The sequence below is a fragment of the Musa acuminata genome, chromosome BXJ3-4 (assembly GCF_036884655.1).
Source record: "Musa acuminata AAA Group cultivar baxijiao chromosome BXJ3-4, Cavendish_Baxijiao_AAA, whole genome shotgun sequence".
Lineage (NCBI taxonomy): Eukaryota > Viridiplantae > Streptophyta > Magnoliopsida > Zingiberales > Musaceae > Musa > Musa acuminata.
Window position 1 is genome coordinate 48,364,082 of NC_088352.1, and position 21,218 is coordinate 48,385,299.

The following is a 21,218-nucleotide window of genomic DNA, read 5'->3' on the forward strand; positions in this document are numbered from 1 at the left end:
GATGATCGCTGGGCGCGTGGCGCATTTGTGATCATTGGCCGGAAAGAGTGTTCCCTGTGCTGTAGGTAGCGACAAAAGTATGTCTTTGACCGCTCTCGAATCAAATCAACATCGGATTGGACCAAATAAAGCGAAAAATAAATAATTATATATGTTTTAGACATAAAATTAATTATATAATCAATGAGAAGAGACAAGTATATGACATGGGGAAAATAATTAGACCAAGGTCACAATGGTAAATTAGAAGGACAGAAACCGTAACTTAAGATTTTGGATGTTAAGAAAGTCAAAATACTATAAAAAATCCAAACCTTAAGTCAAAGAGGTGGAATTTGCGTGCTTTAGGAGTCGTAAAATCGATTGATCGAGCTTCAGATTAGATGCTAAAGAGATCTAACTAGAAGAATAATATGTAATTAATTATAAGTGGATCGGATGGGGGTAAACGGAATCCGTATATCCGATCCGCCATTAGGAACCCGCTACTCTCTCTGCGTCACTACTTCGATTGACACCTCTCTCACACGCTCTGATCGAATCGAGGGCGATCGACTCGCTCTAACGCGGGGATGGTGGCCCCAAACGCGAACGCCGGCGGTGACAGCGGAGAGGGATCAACAGAGAATGTCGACGACCGGCGGTTCCTCCGCTGCGTGAACTGCGGCTCGGGGATGCGCTCGCTCTTCGTTCAGTACTCCCCCGGCAACATCCGTTTGATGAAATGCGTAAGCGAGACATACCGATATCTTCTCGCTGAACTTGTCCGCGTAATTGTTCTACTGACGTTGGGTTCGTTTAGGAGCACTGCAAATCGGTCGCTGACCCCTACATCGAGTGCGAGTTCATGGTAGTCTGCTGTCTCCCCACAATAAATATGTCGTCAACAATGTGTTTGTAGATATGCTTCTGTAGATTCTTGACTCGCAGTTTCGTGGGCTCGTAATTTTTACTTAAATATGTGATTTCCCGGCGGCAAGTCTTTTTCCATTATGACTCGCTTAAATAAAGGGAATGGATCTCATAACATTTTAGCCCTATATACAAATGCCCTTACGGCAAGTTTGATACAGTCCCTGCTGCTGAGCTTGGGAATTTGTCAGCCGCTGGTTCTTTTTGAGTTTACTTCAGGTTTTTTTTTTTTTTTTTCTTCTGTAGTATAGTCGATAACATGAATTTGTTCATGCAGATAATTCTGATTGATATGATCCTGCACAAGAGGAAAGCTTACCGACATTTGTTATTTAACATGCTGAACTTAGGTGCTGGCGACTCAAAGGCACAGATTTTGTTTTTGCCTCTTTGAATTTTTTTGTCAATTGCACTTTATACTTCTTTCAGGTCTATGTGCTGCACTTTTCATGTTTTTCCTTTTCCTCTAAATGCAGTAGTTTGAATTCCTTTTTTGTACTTGTAAAAACAGTAGAAGTCATTGCATTCTGATCATTCCATGTAGTCTTCAATTGACTTATTCCAGTGTATTGTCTTTACAATCACCATATTTTTTCTTGAAAGCACAGATCTTGTCATTTCTTCTATTTATATTATCATCCACTGGAGAGTATAGCAAACCCATGATGTGTAGTTGTCGTTCCATGCTGTTAGTTATATTACTAATCCTGTGTTTTCCATTATATATCAGTTGCTGTTTGAACATTTTAACCAACAACTCTTATGGTTTTCGTTCATGTCTGGTTTCAAAATTATCAATTTTGACATTTACCTCCTTGACAGATTGGATAAATACAAGAAAAAATGTGCTACTGATTGGTTTCAATTCCTTGAGTCCAAGTCTTTTGATTGTGGAAACAATAGTCCAACACGACATTGTTGCTTTTATGCTATTTCCTTCTGGTGACACACGACTATTGAATCTTCACTTTCCAAAACCACTTCTCCTAGATCATACTCATGTAGGCTACTTGTAACTAAAATAACTTTTCACAAAAGAGGGTGTATATAAAATGTCATCAGAGAACATGTTTTATTTCAGTTCTTACAGGATCAAGATGTAATTTTAGGTTATAGAAGAAACATATAGGAAATGGCACCTTTCCTTACTTTAAAATGCAGGGATTTGTAATTTCTTATTTTATCCATCCATTGTCCTCCAAATGCGTATCTTGAGTTTTAACTTTCAAGTATATTCATGTTTTTCAAATAACTTATTCTGTTTGATTTTGAGATGGCTTTGCTTAAGAATGCAGAATAATAGACCTAGTGATTTGCAATATTGCATTATTTATTATGCATGAAGCACTCCTGTCTTGGTTATTGCTTATACAAGTTAATGGCTCACAATTTGCAGGGGATACTCTGGAAGTCAAGCTTACTTTATTTTCTTTTAGATGCATGTATCCATTCAGCTATGCTTAATAAATAATAATCTTTGCCTAAAATGTACAATTTTTTTCTTTTTTACCTAAGACCTTAACAATATAAGGCAGGTTTTCTCTCTTGAAGAACAGTAAAGCTTGTCTGGATTCATCCAGGAGCCTTTTGTTGTCATTTTTGACATGTGGAAAGGTGATATATCTCAGTGGTAGCAAACTAATATTGTTAGTGTTAACTTTACCAGTATTTTCCTGCCACTGATTGTAACGATGCTTTAACTCATTTGATTATAGGTGATGTTGGATGTTCTATTAGGAAATTTGATATTCATATCTGTTGTTCTTCTGGGAATTAGATTTCTGCTCAATTTGTCATTTGATGTTAGCAGGTTGGTATGTCACTTCTACTATAATTTATCAATCCCTATATCAATGATTATTCTTTTACCTGTTACTTCTAAAGGTATACATCCACAATTTCTCATTTGATTGATGAAGTATCTGTTGTTGGCAAAGTTTGTTCTTGGATCCACAGATTTTTAGCTTGTTGATTATTGTTTTTTGAAATTTTTTTGTTTAAAGCTTGTGGGTTAAATTTCATATCCTCAATTTTTTAATAGTATGTTATATGCAACTAATAACTTTATTATTGTGGTATATTTACAGCCATTCTATGAATTGAATTATTTAATAATCAGATTTTGTGTCAGTTTCTTGGAACTGTCACCTCTCCAGTGTTCAATGTCAAATTATTCAAGGCTATCTATGATTTTTCTTAATGTATTTTGTAATGGTTCACTCGGTTTCTAAAATGTTATTGTTGTGTTTCAGATACAGACAAATTCTTCTGGCAATTCTTGTTTCAAGCTACTTCAAGTTATTTTTAGTAGCAATGATGGTATGCATTCTCAATTCTTCTGCTTGAATGTAAAGTAATATTCCATCTAGAGGATACCTTATGATTTGTGTAAAGAGTTACTTTTGCTTTTGCTTATATATCTATTTGTTTGCTGTGTACAGGTCTGGGAGTTCCCATCTTCTGTTCTTCTTGTCATTGACATACTTGTTATGTCATCAAATGCACTGGCTTTAGGAGGTTTGAATTTGAAACACTAAATTTTATGTGTTCCACTTTGTTCAAATGCATGCATTAATTTAATGACAAGTACCGCTCTTCAAAGAACTTTAAATGCACAAGGTTCTAAATCTTTGGGATACAATTTCCAATAACTAAGCTTTTATGAACATCTTGCACTTAATTAAAAACATCAACATATTTGTCCCTCCAAAGATTTCAGAGACTCCCATTCTCACTCTTTTTCTTGTTCTTAACTTATTATCCTTTTCCCTTTGCACCCCTTATTTTTAGATTTCAGAAACTCCTTGCAAAGACATTGCATCTCTTAGCTTTACATTTCAACTTAGCTCCTTTTCCCTAACTGCAATTTTACTGTAGAACATTTATTTTGTTCCCTCATACTTTACTAATATTCACATTGGATCAACAGAGGCCTAAACACATGTTGCTAGTCAATAACAGCTAGCACTCTATAACTGACCATCCTGTTTGGATATATAGAATTTGCTAGTATGGTAATGTCTGCTCAATGAACTATCATGTCTATTTAGTATCTCCACAAACCATTTGGCATATGGTAACAAGGGCTTACCGTGTTAAGTGTCTTGGCTGCAGTTTTGATTGTTGTTCATGCTATTTTGCTACATGTGCTAAAGTTTTATAATTTTCTGTTTACAGTGGTAACAGAGTTGCAGACTGCTGGGTGCCTTGGAGTGTGCTTTGGTGCACAAGCAGCCAAGTTCTTTAGTGATCGTTGGTTGTTACATCTATTATCTGGTTAGTCTTACATTGTTACATATCTTATATCTTAAGTTGCAGAAATTTGTATTCTGAAACAGTTCAACTATGCTTGAAAGCCCTTCCTATGACATTACCTTAGCACATGATGCTGATTACTCTGATGAGCATGAGGTGCTACAACTTAGTTTTGTCTTGCAAATCATCATAATACTTATTAGATAAATGAATTCTGACTACATCATTGGCTACAGCACCTGTTACCGGGTTTGTCTTAGATATCTTCCATGCTTGAATTGCAAAATTTGACTTGTCTATAGAAAGAGTGCAACTATGGATAAAGGCCTTCCTTTAGCAACATGATGGTGCTGATTGCTCTGATGGGCATGAAGTGCTACAACTTGGTTTTTCCTGCCATATCATCTTTTTTTTTTTTTTTCTACGGCAAGGATTGTGGTTTGGAGAAAAGTCATGCATTGGATACTTCACCTCAAAAACACTTGCCTGCCTCCTCGCCCCGAGAAGCTGGTTGTGGAGTGTTTTTCCTTTACAGCATCTACTAAGCAGCTCCTGCCATGCAAAGTAGTCTCCTTAGCATTCCTTGCCCTTTTAATTTGAGACTTGGATTTTGCTACTTGTCTTGTGGTCTAAGTTGGCCATCTATGATGGGTGATGTATCAGTTGATGCTCAGAAATTAGCTCTACAAACTCTTCAGGAACCTAATCAAAGTTCTCAATTTCAACACTTTAGCCAGGAAATATCATTCTAAGCAGTCACAAAAGTGGATGTGTAGAGGAAATGTAATGATCCCACTTGATGCAGGTTAGAGGCCACATGACAAGGTTCTTGGAGCATGAGATGGGGATGGCAAAGCTTATGTATTCTTTCTTGGTGTATGAATGCACTGGTCTTCTACCTTGACATGGTGATAAACTCTTAGCCAAATCATTTTCTGACACTGCAGTTTCTTTGATATGTGAAGTCGATGAGAACAGATGTGTGGTTTGCCATGAATGAAACATCAATCTGTCATGTAATTTACCTGCTAGGTTCAAACTGTGACATGCTTCAGGAGCATGCTAATGGCATCTACATGGGTGCATACAGCTCTGGATCTTAATCTCTGTTTCCTCGTGAAGCCTTTTCACATTCCATCCAGAACTAACTTTTGTCTGCATACAGCTCAGAAACAAGCATTTTGAATAAATTAACAAGGCTAATAATCCCATATTCCCTTGGAACATGAGAGCTCAGCTGATGTAAATCACAAAGCCATATGATGAGGAAGGAGGAAATGCAAAACTTCATCAAAGCATCAGATTATGCATTTTGCATGAGACTGTGATCATAATTCCTGTGCCAAAATCAATGGAGGAAACACAGTTACTTGCTCTCCCAGACAGCCCTAAAAATTAGGTGAGTGTCTGAACTCGAGGTTATTGGACTTTTTATTGTATAGATCAGAAAACTTCGATGGAGGAGAGTTGATCACAATGTTATGGTCAGAAAATTTCTCGCACAATTCTTTAAGAGAGAGAGACTCTTCAAGTGCAGGTTTTGACAGATGTGCTGAACTGTTGTCTTGCCTTTATAAACCATAAAGGCATAGCATGCAACCAAGGCAACACAAGCCACTAATGTGTAGTAACTGTTGTCTCATCCACACTGTTTTTTAGGGTCAAATGAAAGCTTTTATGAGAAGTAGGTGATTCATTTAGCAGCCTGTGTTATCTCGAGGATCAGTAACCATTTCATGCATTATTTTCTACATTCAACCATTACTCTTTATCTTGGCATATTCATAATGGCAGCTGCAAGGCTTGGTAATTGAAGCAAAACTAACTACTGTGCTTCCTGAAACTTTTACAGTTGAAGTTGGTGAGTAATCTATAGCTTTTACTTTGAATTGGAATGCAGTTCATAAGTGATGATCTCATTTTATAGCAAGAATCTGGTTCTCTCTTGAGGGAAAAAAAAAACATGTTTCTGATTCCAAAAACAAGAAATTGTCATCTTGACTCTTTTGAAGTCTCCAAAATCCTTGCTACTGCTTGAGCTAAGTTGGGTTACTTGCAGCATCAGTGGATGCAGATGTTTCTCCTACCAGATAACTGAAGTCCACTGTTACTATACTCCTGCCATGGTTCTCTGAACCTTTTGTTTTGAGGAGGTCCCAATGGGAGGGAGTGGAGCACAGATTTGAGAGTGGGGCAGATGGCTGACTACATGAAGACAACTGTGGAAAGATTTGGAAAAGACAACAATATCTTGTGGACAGGTAGTGAATCTGGTTATTCTATCCATGCAAACAACAAAACAATCAAGATATACAAGAGTATATGGAATTTACTGTCTTAACTCTGACCAAGAAATGGGGTTTGCATTGAAGCTCAAAGTTTCATTCAACTGTGGGAGATGCCAAGGGATAATTACCAAGTGGCAGATCTGAGATGAGGTTGCACAAGAGTTGAGGTAGGGAGTTTTGGATCCTTTGACCTTAGGATAGCTCATGAGCAAGAGTCAACCACAAATAGTTTCTTCACTTGATTTGGTTGGTCATTAGGCACTTCAAGATTCTTTGAACCTTAATCTAAACCCTGTTGATAGGACTATGTGACAATTTTCTAAATGTTAGACATTATGCCTTACAAGTTTTTTTTAATACAACTCAAGCTCTATTTTTTTTTTCCTTTTTTCTTTTCTGGGGGTAGTTTTGGAGGATGTGGAGCTTTCACAGCCTCTTCTGTATGATGGGAAATGAGATAGAATGGCACAGAAAGGCAACTAATCAGAGAGGATTTGACCAAGAACAGAACAATGGTTGGACTTAATAAGAGAGTTGAAGTGAAAGTAGACAAAAAAATGAATGCATGCATGAGTGATAGAAAGACCAGTACCTGCTATGGATTATTTCTTGAATCTGAAACCATAAATGTCTCCAAAGAATCTTGAAAGTTCTACTTGATGGTTATCATCTGTGGGTGAAAAGTTCACTGAAACAAGTTACTGATACATGAGAGAAGTAATCTACATATCTACAACTGTTGCTTCTCTTTGGATGCCCTCATTCCCCCTCTGGTCTCCGACATGCAGTACCTGCAATTATTTGATAGCACTGTAAACTCATAAACCCTAGCACAGACAGATCTGCAGAGAGAGATTAGAGCTGATCATTTTACTTGGCAAGATTAGATTCCTTTGGTGTCTTTCTTCCCACAGCATGTTTACCACATGGATCAGAATTTCTAGAAAAGCTTTGAAGGATCGGAAGAACTTAGGAGAAAGAAAGTTGTATGTCACAGTTGACAGATGCTGTTCATGCCATTCTTAGATGGCTTTAAACGATCCTTTTGGTCAACCGTGCACATAGTAGGTGCTGTGAGGAGTGAGAGTACAAGACATGGCATGTCCCCAGCGAATGGGTGAAGTAGAGAGATGGAGGGAAGGAAAAAGTACTCGGTGCTGCACCCAAACAAGATGGATGGATGTAACTGTTATTGCAGTAACTCCATGGATTCCTCTTTCGAGTGTAGATGATGAGCAGCCTTTGCTTGCCGGCACTGTCGGTAAGGCTTGAAGAACAAAACAGCAGTCACTTCACACAGTGCATGCATGAAGAGATGCGTACTGCTGCGGACAGATTCATCTCGAGGTGATCAACCACAAGTTTGATCTCCTGAAGAAGCATATGAGTCAGCAGGAAAAGACTCGAGATATCAGAAACATGATTGCTTTCCGATCTTCCTCTTCCTGGGGAGAGAACTGTGTGATAAGGTAACATCCATCGTGCAGAGAGTGATACAGTCATGGAATGACATGCATTAAAAGAGTTGTTTGTCTTTGGTCGAATGCATCACCACATCAACCGCATGTCCTCTCTTCTGCTCAACATCAATGGACATACAGCCAACATATTATATGAGCATGATGACGCAGAAGAGGATACGCACAGAGAGAGAGAGAGAGAGAGGGCCACAAGAAGATGTAAGGGTGAAGATAGATATCTTTCTTTACAAAGAGGAGGAAGAAGAAGATCAAGGTTCATATGGATGCAATCATGCAATATCTAATGAGGACAATAAGCTATATATATAAACATATATACTATCATCATTGTGGAAATAAACATTAATTGATGGGAAAAAGCAACAAGTTGGAATCAAGATTTGTTGCTGGTGTCGGCCAGAGCACTGATCTCAATTTTTTGAGCCACACTTTTTGATTCGTTAAAATATATTCATTATTTATTTTGGGTCCATTATCAGTAAAAATATTAGAAGTAATTTATTTTTTTTATTTTTAAATTCAAATACAATTAATTATAATTCGTGAGGGACAGAGATCAAAGGAGCCGCGTCGGTGATCGCACGTGCCATTCCCTCGTCCGTGTCTCCCCTGCCGACAAATGGGGCCCTCCTCAGGTCGATGAATCCTAGCCGTCCATCAGCCGTCGCGTTCCTGCTTCCTTCTAAAGCCCACTTGGCAGAATTGGCACGGGGACGGGCTACCGTGCGCACCTCCCCGCCCCCTCCCCTCCCTAACCTGCGCGGACTCCCCCACCCTCTATTTAAAGCTCGAAGACTTCGCCGTCTTCCCCCCGTTAACGCAGAGAAACCGGTCCGTTCCGGTTCACCTGACTCAGCTTCGATTCGACCGGTCGAGCTTGGCGGCAATGGCGTTTGCGCCGGCCCTGGTGGAGCCGAGCGTGGACGTCGACAAGCTGAGCTACGAGATCTTCTCCATCCTCGAGAGCAAGTTCCTCTTCGGCATCGACGACCCCAAGCTCCTCCTCTCCTCCTCCTCCTCTTCCGCCTCGCCCGCCGATGCCCCCGTGCCCCGGCCCGCCGCCCCCGGGGGCAAGGTCCGCATTCTTTCCATCGACGGCGGCGGTCGCTCCTCCGACGCCCTCCTCGCCGCCGCTTCCCTCGCGCGCCTCGAGTCCTCCCTCCGCAGCCGCTCGGGCGACCCCTCCGCTCGCGTCGCCGACTTCTTCGACGTAGCTGCCGGGTCCGGGGCCGGGGGCGTCCTCGCCGCCTTGCTCTTCACCCACGGCCCCGACGGTCGGCCCCTCTTGGCGGCCGATGAGGCGCTGCGGTTCCTCCTCGAACGGAGTGGCCGGTCGTTCGTTCCCGTCAGGAGAGGCCCGCTCGGGTGGCTGCTCCATTGGCGGCCCGGGGCGGCGCTCCGGCGGGTGTTCGGAGACGCGACTTTGCGGGACACCGTGAAGCCGGTGCTGGTGCCGTGTTACGACCTGGCGACGGGGGCGCCGTTCCTGTTCTCGCGGGCGGACGCGGTGGAGGCGGACGGTTTCGACTTCCGGATCCGGGAGGTGTGCGCCGCCACGTGCGCGGACCCGGCGGCGGGGGCGGCGCCGGTGGAGATGAGGTCCGCGGACGGGCGGACGCGCATCGCCGCCGTCGGTGGCGGGGTTGCGATGGGCAACCCGGCGGCCGCGGCCATCACGCACGTGCTCAACAACAAGCAGGAGTTCCCCTTCGCCGCGGGGGTGGAGGACCTCATGGTGCTCTCTCTGGGGAGCACCGTCGGCTGCGTAGGGCCAGAGGGCGGAGCCGGAAGGCGGCGGCTGGTGCCGTCGCCGTCGGAGCTCGTGAGGATCGCCGGCGAGGGCGTCGCGGACATGGTGCGGGCCCCCTCTCTCTCTCTCCCGCTACCTAATTTCGTCTTTTAGCTCTTTTTCCCTCATTTAATTTTTTTATATGGATAATTACTTTTTGCTGTTCTGTCGGCAAATCTGAGGAAAATGTCGACTTCCCAATATTCCTTCAACAAATCAAATTCTTCCATTTGTTGGACGACCAAAACATCATAATTCGATCAATAAAAATTACAAGTAAAATCATGTGATAATTATTGATTTTTTTTTGTTTTTTTTCCCTCAGGTGGATCAGGCGATTGCTATGGCATTTGGGCATCACAGGACTAATAATTATGTGCGAATTCAGGTAATAATTCTCTAAAAGCAATTATATACTTATATATAATATGTCTCATGAATGATTATGTTATTTTTTGAATAATGATCTCAGGTTACTGGATACGAATCGAGCAATTACACTTCAAAAATAAATAATGTCATCAAATCGCTTAGTTCATTAGAGGAGAAATTATCGGAGAGGAACATCGAATCGATGTTGTTTAGAGGGAAAAATTTCTCGGAGCAAACCAATGTCGAAAAGCTCGAGTGGTTCGCAGGTGAGCTCATCAAAGAGGAGGAGAAGAGAAAGAAGAGTCAGATCCCCATCGTAGTACTAAAACAAGTCATGACTCCGAGAACTTCCTCCACGACAGCCTCCACTATTATTACCACCACCACCACCACGATTACGACCTCGCCGTCGCGTTAATTTGATGTTAGCGACTTCAAAGGAGAAAGTATAGGAGTTCATGTTGTTTGTGCATATGTGCTGATCAGGAATGTTTTATAATTTCTTCTTTATTTTCTTTTCTTTTCCTTTTTTTTTTTTTTCTGGCTTCCAAATGTGGAGGGATTGTATGGGAAGTGAGTTCGAGCTTTGGTTAAGTGAAACTTCAAAGAATCTCTCATCTGGGCTAAACATTCTAACCCTAGAAGTTATCTGCAACACCCAATGACAGATTTGATGTGATTGAATTTTGACCAGTCGAATGATTGCAGTTTCCTCTGCTTGTCTGCTGGACTACTCATCTTTGTCCACTGTGGAGGAGGCACCAACTGAGCTGTTCATCTTCCACTCGAGGCAGTGCCTGACAGTCCTGCCTCTGCTGGCTGCACCAGGTGGAAGGCAAAAGCCATGGTTGTCTCCATCACCTTCCATCCTACGATGAATTGACAAGATGCTTTTGTTGTTTAACTACCTCTTCCCAATTTTCTATGTTAATCTTCATCGACATGTTTTATTGAACGTAGCTGCAAATACATCGAGTTTTTCTTTAGCCTTCCCAAGGAGAATGTGGTACAGTAAATTCAAGCAACAGATCTTCTCGAGCTTCATCGACTGCTGCAGACAAAGGAGCTGCGAATTAAAGACTAGGAGATCCATGCCATGAAAGGCTCCACCGTAAGTACTAGAAAAGAGCTACACTGCAGTTTCTGAGACATTGGGATGCTGATAAAGAAGCGACAGTGGAGTTGTGTTGTGGTGGAGGACAGTCACTAGATTACAAGGTGATCACATGGACGAGGGGGCGGGGGTCTCTTCCCCGACCCGAAGCCACCACCACCTCGTGCCCTCGCACGCAGCTGCGCCCAGCGAAACACTGATCGATGGAACTCTCTCTCTCTCTCTCTCTCTCTCTCCTTTCATCTGCATTCGGGTCGGGGAGTCGCAGAGGAGTCCTCGGAGTTCGTGCTGTGGAAACAAAGCGTAAAGCAGAGCAGAGCTTTGGGTTCCCTCCCTCCTCCCTGGTGGGTCCCGCCGTCCGGCCTCCGCGATTGGCGGCACGAGGATGCCGTCCTCCCCCGAGTGCCCGCCGGGCCCCGCGTGCCGATGACAGGGAAAGGTGGAGATCGATGGGAGCCGTGCATGTCCCTCATGCATGCATGCCTGCCTTCTTCCCTCTCCTCTCTGCATGCCGAGAGAAAGATCCCACGAGCCTGTGATTCATGTAAGGAGACCATAAAGCTCTGATCATTCTCGAAACCAATTAACCTCGAAGCTTGTTGTTATTATTCTTCCAATGGCATTACATTATGCCAACGTAGCTTCTTCCATCATTAATTGTATCTTTGGATCCTCAATGAAACAGTCAGTGCATCAACTATCGTCGATAATACTCTGTGAAGTTTCTTTGACCTTTGATTCGATGCATATGCAGCAGTGGATGCTGAGAATGGGATAGCCGTCTACTTGATCCTACTCCTACATGCATGGGCACAACATGGCATTCTCTCGGTACCAAAGCCAACTAAATCACTGACGCATGCATCGGATACAAACAGAAATAGTAGTAAGTAGTAGCACAGTGTAATGTCATGATCTGCAATGCTGAGAGTAATTTATGTGTGGAGAGAAGGACAGTGCGCTAAAGGTTAGCGAAAGAGACAGAGCACTGTGGTAGATTTCACATGGATGGATGGAGTCAGTCTCCACCTAGCGAGTAGTAAGGGGGGAAATGGTACTGCTATCTTGTTTGAAGTTTTGTGGCTGGCAATTAGGAACATGTAGACTTTGAGCCATGGGGTGGTGGTGGTGGTGGTGGTGTGTAAGGTTGCCCCACTTTCTTCTTATGTTGCAGTGCTTCTGGTGACTGTCACCATTGCAGAAAACTAAGAGTGTAAAAGGAATGCCTTCCGAGAACAGTGTGGTGAAAAGTTGGTCGACCTTCTCATGAAAATAGAGCTCCCCCCACCTTATGCCAAATGGAGTGAGATATGTGGTTCTTGTTTGCAGCAGATATGTCTACTTTCGTTCCCGGTAATGGTGGATCAGCTAACTGATGGAGCTTTCTCCTATTTGGTGAAGCATTCTACCAGTGAAAACCAGCTAAACAAAAAATACAAGCCACACTTGGCTGCAGCTGTTGATCACTGATCTGAGCATGATTAGGTTATCCAATTGTTGAACATAGACAAGAAATGAATCACAGCTAATATACATGTGTATGATCCAACACAAAGCATCGAGATGTGTATGATCTACCATCTGGGGTGGCACTCTGGAAGGAAGATAGATAGCACCGTTCGACCTTGAATGTACTGTGTCACAACTCAGCAATTATTAGTTGGAAGCATGTAGCAATGAGGGGTTCCTTTCTCGACTCTGTTAGGGTGCCGTCAAGATGAGCTGCTTCGGATGCTTTGGTGTAGCAGAGAGATCTGAATCCAAACAGTAACAGTCATCGATGTCTCTGTAATCGAAGTACTCATCCAGTGAATAGGAATCGGTATATTTCGATGTGCAGGTCACATGTTGGACGCATTGGACATCTGAGAGTTTTCTTTGTAAATTACAGTGCGTTTGATACTGCTTTGTTCTCTGTTCAGAATTTGTCTGAATACTCCTAAAAATCAAGTGAAGTCAAACTCAAATAGAAAAAGACTGGATCAATATTAAGGTTTGTTCGTGGCAGGTCAGTAGAAGTTTTTAGTTTAAGCCAGACTATGGCTGCATTGGATCTGAGGCTTTTAAGGAACCCCTGCATGTGTTCTGATTTGTATCATATGTGAGGATGAAAAAGGAATCAACATCTTTGTATCCTTTGAACTGATTTGATCTTTCTACTTGACAGTGATATGGAACTGTAGGTGGAAGGCTTGCAGTGTTGGAACAGTCGTCATTCTGCAGGCGAAACAAGTTGTGGATCATAGTTGAAGACTGATCACTCTTGGATATCTCATGAGCCCAGGAATCAGCCTTTTCCATGGCACCATGATGTGTGATTAACAGAGCAATCCATGACCATTAATAGGTGATTAGGAGGTTAAGATCGGACTATCTTGACTATGTTCTTTGTGATCTAGAATTCCAAAATACCATCATAAACTTGCTGTGCAATTGAGAGTAGCAATGAGAGAAGTTCTCCTCGCATGCGTTCCTTCCTACTTCAATGCGAAGCAAAAGAAGCGAAACATTCCAAAAGATTAGAAAGGCGCATATCGAAAGTTAAGAAGCAACCTGTTTTGATTGGATTTAAGTTAGAGATCAGGGACCAGAGCATCAAATGCTTCACTCGAATGGTCCCGACCGAGTGTGATTAGGCTGATGGTGTCTGTTCTTCATGGCATTTTAACTTGTCTTGGAATTGTCAGCCATCGCCTGAAAAGCTTGCTTCTCTTGATGATCCACATGCACTGTAGAATTCTTCCTTGGACTAAAAACCTTGCTTGCTTGCTGCAGGCCAAAGCAGCAGCAGAAACAAGGATTTACTTTCAACCTTGACCGCTTTATGAGAGTGAAGAAAGCAGACAGCAAGATTTGAAGGAAGATAGCAACGCATTTCAAAGACCACAAAGACTGTGGTCCTTGTTCTTGGGTTGTCACTGTTCGTGCAACTGTAGCCCCCAAAGCTGGCGGATCTTCCCTGCATGAGCTGAACCTTTGAGCATGTCGTGTGCTCCTCTCCGTTCCTTGCTTGTAATGGTGGAGAACAAGCATGGGCAATGATGGAGGATGGTGTGCAGGTAGGGGACCAAGCGAGTGCAGAACAGGACAAAGGAGGTGTGTCTGCAATGAGATCTTCACCTTTTGTTCATGGCAGTGGGCCAACGTTCTCGGAGGCCATGTCCTGTGAGTGAATGATGGTGGTGGGCAGATGATAGATAGCATGGATTAGAGAGAGAGAGAGAGAGAGAGAGAGAGAGAGAGAGAGAAGGCGGCCTGATGTTTAAGTTTCCTCAAGCTGTGTACAAAGCTGAGCTCAGTTCATTTAAAATAAAGGTTGTGCACAGTGCTCTCCTCCTTTATTGTTTGAATTAAAGCATAGGATTCATCAATGAGGGAATGAATGCTTCGGATGCTAAACTTCCTTTTCAGCACCTCTCTCTCTCTCTCTCTCTCTCTCTCTCTCTCTCTCTCTCTCTCTCTCACAATACACAGAGAGAAGTTTGGATCAATTACACTCATCTATCAGTTCATCTTCAGAAGATGAAATTTTCATTCATGCTTATAATTACGATATCATAATTAAAAATACCCATTGTATTTATTGTCTTTAGATTCCTACTGGTGATCAAGAACTTGACACGGCAGGCACGATTCTTAAAGATGGCAATCGAGTCTGCCCACGCAGCTCAAAGCGTGATACGACATGGTGGCAGGGACGTGCTCTACGGTCGACGATTGGAATACTTTCTCGGGGGCCCATGGATAAGTCCGGCCCGCTTAAGGAAGCCGGATCCAGATTTATCGGATCGGATCTTTTCGGAGTCAGATCCAATTTTTCCAGCTCGAGCCGATCCGCTTGGATGTACCGTTGCATCACGGCCGTTCGATCCCCGACGCTTGGGCTTGATGCCCCCGCACGCGGACCCAACACGTGCGAGGAGGCGCGCCGCATCGGTCGATTAAGAGCCTATCAGTTTCAAAGTTACTGACCGTTGGATGGGCTCCACAAAAAAGGAATAGTAAGTTTATCCCCCAGAATACGAAATACCCGTAATGTTACTGCCCATTCTAGTGGGACCAGATTCGAGTCTCCTATGGGAGAAACGGTTCACGATGACATTGGTGGATCAACAAAGATTGCTCAGGTCGCGAGAAGGATGTGGGTAAAGGAAGGCACGAACATAATCGTACTCGGCCGCGGTGTCCGAGTGGGAGCGCAGCGAGAGGGAGAGTGAAGCCGCTACATCGCCGGACTGCTTGAGCCCTAGCCGCCTCCACACATCCTGATCTAGGGGTTCTCGCCTCTCTCGTCCGCGGATTTCTCTTCTCCTTTCCCACGATCTCGTTGCTCGGGCGTAGAGAAGCGCTCCATGAACATCTTCAAGAAGAAGACCTCTCCCAAGGGTGAGACAAAAAGATTATTTCTTGATCTGCATTTTGCCTCGACTCGATGGATTCGGTCTGCTCACCTTGATTTTTCGTTGGATGGTGGGTTTGATGTATACGAATCTTTCCTTTGCCTTCAAGAAAGGAAGGAATTTGTTTCTCTTGATATGGTGCTTATTTTGTGGCGAATTTTTCCGTCGAAATTGTTGCTTTACCAGTTAGGGTTTTGTCTCTTTCTTTCTTTCCCTTTATTGATTCCATTAATAGGATACTTTGAGAGCTCCTCTCCGAATCTTATGGCTGTTCTTTTACCTCGCAGATGCTCTCAGGACGAGCAAAAGGGAAATGGCAGTCGCCACAAGGGGTAAGTCTCTCGTCTTCAGATCTTTAGGGTTTTATTCCGGACAGAGGTGCTTTCCTTTGTCTATCTGCAAAATGTCAAGTTGCAATTTGATCTGTTTCTTTCTCCTCGTCTTGGTTTGGGAAGAATAAATTATGTCATGATTTGAGTGCTTATGATCCTACCATCTTGGCTTCAGGTGTGGAACGCGAGATCGCTTCGCTGCAGTTAGAGGTTTGTTGTTCCTCTATGCACTGCATTTAAATAATCTTTTGTGCATCATTTTGTCTGTCTACTGTTACTTACAAGCCAGTCATCAGGAGAAAAAACTGGTTGCAGAGATCAAGAAGACTGCACAAACTGGGAACGAGGCAAGCTTTTCTCTGTATTTATTTTTCATGTCATGATTTCCTCATTGTGTTCTTATGGCCGCTTTATTTTTTCAAGAAGTATATCTGTATTTTATTGGAATGTTCATCGCAAACATATACCATTCTGGACAGGAGGGGTATAGCACATTGTTATTTGGTACATTTACTCTTGCAGGCTGCCACCCGGATCTTAGCTCGCCAACTCGTTCGTCTAAGGCAGCAAATTACAAACTTGCAGGGAACTCGTGCACAAATAAGAGGCATAGCAACCCATACTCAGGTCAGGCATTCTGAGTTAGTAGATGTAGTTATGGAATACCATTGTCTTCAAATCATACCTCAACTTGTGAAGAAACTGATATTTGGCTTTCTTTCAGGCTATGTATGCAAATACGTCATTATCCACAGGAATGAAAGGTGCAAGCAAAGCGATGGCTGCTATGAACAAGGTTTGGAAGTTTAATTTTGTATTATGTGGTGACAGCTTGTTTCAGTAATGGATAATCTAGCTAGATGTTCAATCATTAGCATGCTTGCATGTTGATATGTAATTACATGTTTCAGCAAATGGAACCAGCAAAGCAGGCAAAAGTGATGAAAGAATTCCAGAAGCAATCATCACAAATGGACATGACGGTAAGACTGATGCAAAACTTTAACTTCTACAAAATTTTAATTGTTACATTCAAAAACAAACTTTGGTGTTTATGTGAAATTGCTTAACACTTTTGAACAAATCATTTTTGTAAGAGTAACTTTTTTAAAATTAAGCATTTGGGTCCAACTTGTCACTTTCTCTCTCTCTCACTCTCTCTCTCTCTCTCTCAATATGTATAAATGTATATTTGTGTATATATATATATATATGTATAAATATATATATGTATACATATATATATGTATACATATATATACATATGTATATATATGTATATATGTATATATGTATGTGTATGTGTATATACTTATACACACACACACACACATATATATGTATATATATATATATATATATATATATGTATATGTATATGTATATATATATATGTATATGTATATGTATATATATATGTATATATATATGTATATATATATATGTATATATATATGTTTGTATACACGTGTAAGTCATAGAGGCACAAGCTTAATATGGTGCTAAGGCTCACCCTCACTTTCATGATTTGCTCTTGGCAAAAATTTGGTAGTTATATTTCCTGTCTTTTTTGTCCTATGTAATACTAGATGAAAAATTTTCAGCACATTAAACTGTTGGAAATGGTGTATCTGCTCAAACTTATACCGTAATTATGATTGACGAACAATGGCTAATAGCTGCTACCACAGCATATTTGTCAAATGAACAAGCTTGGATTTTTCTTACAAGGATTTTAGCACACTCAGAGTTGCTTATGTAACAGACCTCTTTCTTCAGGATATGGTGCAATTAAAGATTGATTGATGTTGATGATTTCCACTTTGTAGAATTAATAAATTGAAATGCATTAATCTATGCTATTAAATGGAAACCAATTGTTTGCAAACTTCTTGCTTTAATGCATTTTTAGCCTAGATATCTTTAGAAATCTCTCTCTCAGCCCCCATCTCGTGTGTGTTTAATTTTGTGAACAATCTATATTTGTACTTCTATATATGCAGCTTGAGATGATGTCGGAGGCCATTGATGAAACATTGGATAAAGATGAGGCAGAAGAGGAAACAGAAGAGCTCACAAACCAGGTAAGATGAACTTTTGTGTCGTTTTAACATCTCAATTATACTTTTATATAAACCTTTCTTGAAGCAAGCAAAAGTACATCTTGGCTACAGAATTCCCTTAATGTGATTCATACTGTAAGTTGGTTTTTGTCTTATTTGTTTTAGGTGCTTGATGAAATTGGTGTCGATGTTGCCTCACAGGTATTCCTTTTGCATATCTATTTGGTGTGCAATATTAGATATTCAAACTATGTTTTCTTCCCTCATTGTAATTTAAAATCTTAATGACAATTAAACATCTTTTTTTGTTTTTGATCATTTTCTTTTGCAGCTATCTTCAGCTCCCAAAGGCCGGATTGCAGTCAGCAGTAAGAAAGTTGATACTGCCTCTAGGTATGAAATGTTTGCTAACAGACACTCAGTTACATGCACAATTCAGGTTATGCACTGGTCAAGCCATGAGTACCTCCACTAGTTATCTTCTTGCTTTTTGGTTGATGCTTAGAGATAAAATTCTGATTCCATGTACTACGATGGTCTCGCATTAATTGTTTTTAGTGTTGCAGGACTGTAGCTCCAAAGAATCCTGAAGTTGATGACCTAGAGAAGAGGTTGGCATCTCTGCGTCGCATTTGACATGGCTACTAAAAATCATTCAAATGTAAAGCTTGCTTGAAAAAGGGCTGTCCGATGTTGTTGATGGAATTGAGGTATCTATCTGTTACAGTAGATGTTGCAGTATTGGTGCCAGCTGATAGTGATTTAGTTACCTTTACTTTTGAACCTAAAGAGATGTAATAAAATGCATATTATCATATAAGACACTGTTGAAAAACTCTGGACAACTGGACTATTTCTCAGTTTTTGTATATTGATGAATAAGGAAATAGGGCTATGAGGATTATACGAGTCCGATGGCTGGATATTCATGTTGCATTTCTCTGAATGGGATCGGTTTATACCAAAAGAGCTTATGGAGATGACCTAATACCTATTGCTTTCCTGCTAAAAGGCAATGCTTGTAGACCTGCTTGAGTTGCAACATAAAGAGCTTTGAGTTGTAATTCCTGATATCAGAACAGACTCTTGACTAAAGCTCATGATGTATCAATGCTTTATGCTTTGCTTACAACCTCGGAGAAACCAGATATTGAGCATGTACATCATGGTGGTGGTACTTACATATTTCCTTATCCATTATGTTGATTTCTGAGGCAATTTGACTCCTTTGTTTATTTACTTTTATAAAGATTGTTTCTTCTGTGCTGAAGCTGTACAAGTCACCGAGGTTACAGTCCCACAAGTGATGATAGAGGCTTGACAAGCTTGCCAATTTTGATAGATCTCATGAGATCTCACACCAATCGGGTGAAGTTTTTTCTCTAGACTTTGTCCAATCGTATGATGTAATTTCTGCTTAATAAATGAATCGAGTGTTCTTCTCTAGAAATAATAAAGAAAACTGTTGCATGCCACACAACTTCACCCGTTGCAGTCTGTCTCCATCTTATTTTTTCTATTGAATTCTTCTTTCTGTGGTGAATGAATGTATGAATATTTAGTTTTTGAAGAAAATTAATTATTTATGAGCTGTGTTATATATATATATATATATATATCTCCAAAAATTTAAGTGATCATCATAATATTATACCTCTATATGAATCTCATGACGTCAGGAAGTTAGGTTGTCGAAAAATATGAAGTGGAAAAGTACACAAAACAATATGTTACAATGGATTTTTATTGGGGTTATTCGATACAAGATTAGTATACTTGCAAACAGCTGCTGTCTTCCACATCATCTACATGAACAGGTTCACTATATATTATCTTTTTGCTCCGATCATTTCCACCTCCCCCGGCTAACCCTAAACAGGTTCACTATACATCATCTCTCTCTCTCTCCGCCAACCTGTCTTCTCTGAAGGTTCCCAAATCTTCCAATCTTCTCGGTCAAATCTCTCAGCGTTCTTCCTGCATGGGCGTGCACTGGTTAGGACCACCTGCGTCCCTGGATGTGCGCTTCGCCTCACCTTCCTCCATATATCGTGTGTATCATTCTCCACTGTTCGTCCCTCCTCTCACCTTCTCCTTTCTCGTCCTCTTCCTCGAAGTTCCCCCCGTCACAGCGTCCCCATCTCCTTTTCCTTTTCCAAGTGGGGATACCGCCGAGGCTATGGCCCAAGCTATTAGAGGTCAAGAAGATGCATTTGGACAAGCACAGCTCATCAGAGATGCTGCCGTCGAAAGCCGCTCTAGAGAAAGCAGCTCCTCACAGGTTTAACTCGGCCTTCCTTCTGCTGCACTTCTCTTAGGGACGTTCTTGTCTAGACTTGAGTGATTGATGATCTCTACACTTTACCTTCTCTTTCATTTTATCCTATTATTTTTGCTGTTGCTTCTCAAGATTATAGATTAATGCTGCTGAAGCATTTCATGGAACCTTCTTGGCTTAGAGTGTTTATATCATTTGATGTTTAGATGTGTTTATATCATTTGCTGCACTTAAAAGAGGGAAGGGGGTGTGAGAGCAATTTGCTTGAATTGGATGTCGGCTTCGCTATCTGCCATGCTAAGCATCTATCTCTGCAATTGGATGCGATGTCTGCCTGACTTTGGTGCTGTTGTGGTGCAACTCGACGTCGACATGACTCACGAGCAACATGCTCATGCTGATATTAGATGAACATGAGTTTACATGCGTGCATTCATCTTTTCTATGGTCATCCTCTCTCACAACAAGAAGAACAATCTGTGCTCTTTTGCATGGACACAATTTGGTGGTGGAATGTAACGAATGTGTTTCTGTATCGCCAAGCTTTATTACGATCCCCCAAGACCAATCCAAGAAAATGACTACTCATCAGTTGTACTAACGAGTGTTAACAGATGCATTGATTGTTGCAGCTACTTGGTCATGGAACACACGATCAGCTCTGTGATGCCGTGCATGAGAACCTGTTGAACTCAGATCCCGAGTTCAACACAGTGGGGCAGATCTCCACCTTGTCCCTGCAAGAGAAAGGAAGGTCCCAAGGCACCTCAAGCTCTGCCAGAGTCTGAGTTCCCGTTGCAGATGATGAACCCAGGATTTTGTAGCTGGCTTCCAAGTACCTACCAAACAGCCTGCTGCCATGCAGCGCATGTCTTGAGAGAACAATTAATTTTAGCGTGGATCACATCACATTACACGGTTTTGTTTCCTGTCA

The 21,218-nt window shown here is 41.7% G+C and overlaps 3 protein-coding genes and 1 long non-coding RNA gene across 4 annotated transcripts; all 4 read left to right on the plus strand.

The window, feature by feature from the left end:
• The first annotated feature begins 462 nt into the window (after window positions 1–462).
• On the plus strand, window positions 463–5,270 carry LOC135635761 (protein ARV 2-like). Its single transcript, XM_065147062.1, has 10 exons — window positions 463–728; window positions 803–850; window positions 1,190–1,279; window positions 2,309–2,354; window positions 2,444–2,526; window positions 2,628–2,722; window positions 3,165–3,231; window positions 3,354–3,429; window positions 4,090–4,188; window positions 4,973–5,270. Exons 1-10 carry the CDS (start codon window positions 573–575, stop codon window positions 4,975–4,977), a joined length of 765 nt encoding a protein of 254 aa, XP_065003134.1. The 5' UTR covers window positions 463–572; the 3' UTR covers window positions 4,978–5,270.
• Window positions 5,271–8,734: 3,464 nt separating this feature from the next.
• On the plus strand, window positions 8,735–10,787 carry LOC135635900 (patatin-like protein 3). Its single transcript, XM_065147358.1, has 3 exons — window positions 8,735–9,791; window positions 10,051–10,113; window positions 10,198–10,787. The coding sequence occupies exons 1-3, from the start codon at window positions 8,823–8,825 to the stop codon at window positions 10,513–10,515; spliced, it is 1,350 nt and encodes a 449-aa protein (XP_065003430.1). The 5' UTR covers window positions 8,735–8,822; the 3' UTR covers window positions 10,516–10,787.
• A 4,579-nt stretch (window positions 10,788–15,366) lies between these two features.
• On the plus strand, window positions 15,367–18,929 carry LOC135637234 (vacuolar protein sorting-associated protein 2 homolog 2-like). The gene is made up of 11 exons (XM_065149800.1): window positions 15,367–15,597; window positions 15,899–15,943; window positions 16,119–16,153; window positions 16,240–16,290; window positions 16,466–16,570; window positions 16,668–16,739; window positions 16,855–16,926; window positions 17,947–18,027; window positions 18,172–18,207; window positions 18,338–18,399; window positions 18,573–18,929. Exons 1-11 carry the CDS (start codon window positions 15,564–15,566, stop codon window positions 18,640–18,642), a joined length of 663 nt encoding a protein of 220 aa, XP_065005872.1. The 5' UTR covers window positions 15,367–15,563; the 3' UTR covers window positions 18,643–18,929.
• An 874-nt stretch (window positions 18,930–19,803) lies between these two features.
• LOC135635714 (uncharacterized) lies at window positions 19,804–21,218 on the plus strand. Its single transcript, XR_010495717.1, has 2 exons — window positions 19,804–20,287; window positions 20,917–21,218. It is a non-coding gene; the product is annotated as an uncharacterized LOC135635714 (long non-coding RNA).

Excerpts from the sequence above, each read along its gene's own strand:
- LOC135635761 (XM_065147062.1), top strand. The coding sequence starts at position 573 with ATGGTGGCCCCAAACGCGAACGCCGGCGGTGACAGCGGAGAGGGATCA. Across the intron at positions 1,280-2,308 it reads TAGGTGCTGGCGACTCAAAG|GGGATACTCTGGAAGTCAAG; the intron begins GCACAGATTTTG and ends CACAATTTGCAG. Across the intron at positions 2,723-3,164 it reads TTGTCATTTGATGTTAGCAG|ATACAGACAAATTCTTCTGG; the intron begins GTTGGTATGTCA and ends GTTGTGTTTCAG.
- LOC135635900 (XM_065147358.1), top strand. The coding sequence starts at position 8,823 with ATGGCGTTTGCGCCGGCCCTGGTGGAGCCGAGCGTGGACGTCGACAAG. Across the intron at positions 9,792-10,050 it reads GCGAGGGCGTCGCGGACATG|GTGGATCAGGCGATTGCTAT; the intron begins GTGCGGGCCCCC and ends TTTTTCCCTCAG. Across the intron at positions 10,114-10,197 it reads ATAATTATGTGCGAATTCAG|GTTACTGGATACGAATCGAG; the intron begins GTAATAATTCTC and ends TAATGATCTCAG.
- LOC135637234 (XM_065149800.1), top strand. The coding sequence starts at position 15,564 with ATGAACATCTTCAAGAAGAAGACCTCTCCCAAGG. Across the intron at positions 18,208-18,337 it reads GTGTCGATGTTGCCTCACAG|CTATCTTCAGCTCCCAAAGG; the intron begins GTATTCCTTTTG and ends TTTCTTTTGCAG. Across the intron at positions 18,400-18,572 it reads AAAGTTGATACTGCCTCTAG|GACTGTAGCTCCAAAGAATC; the intron begins GTATGAAATGTT and ends TTAGTGTTGCAG.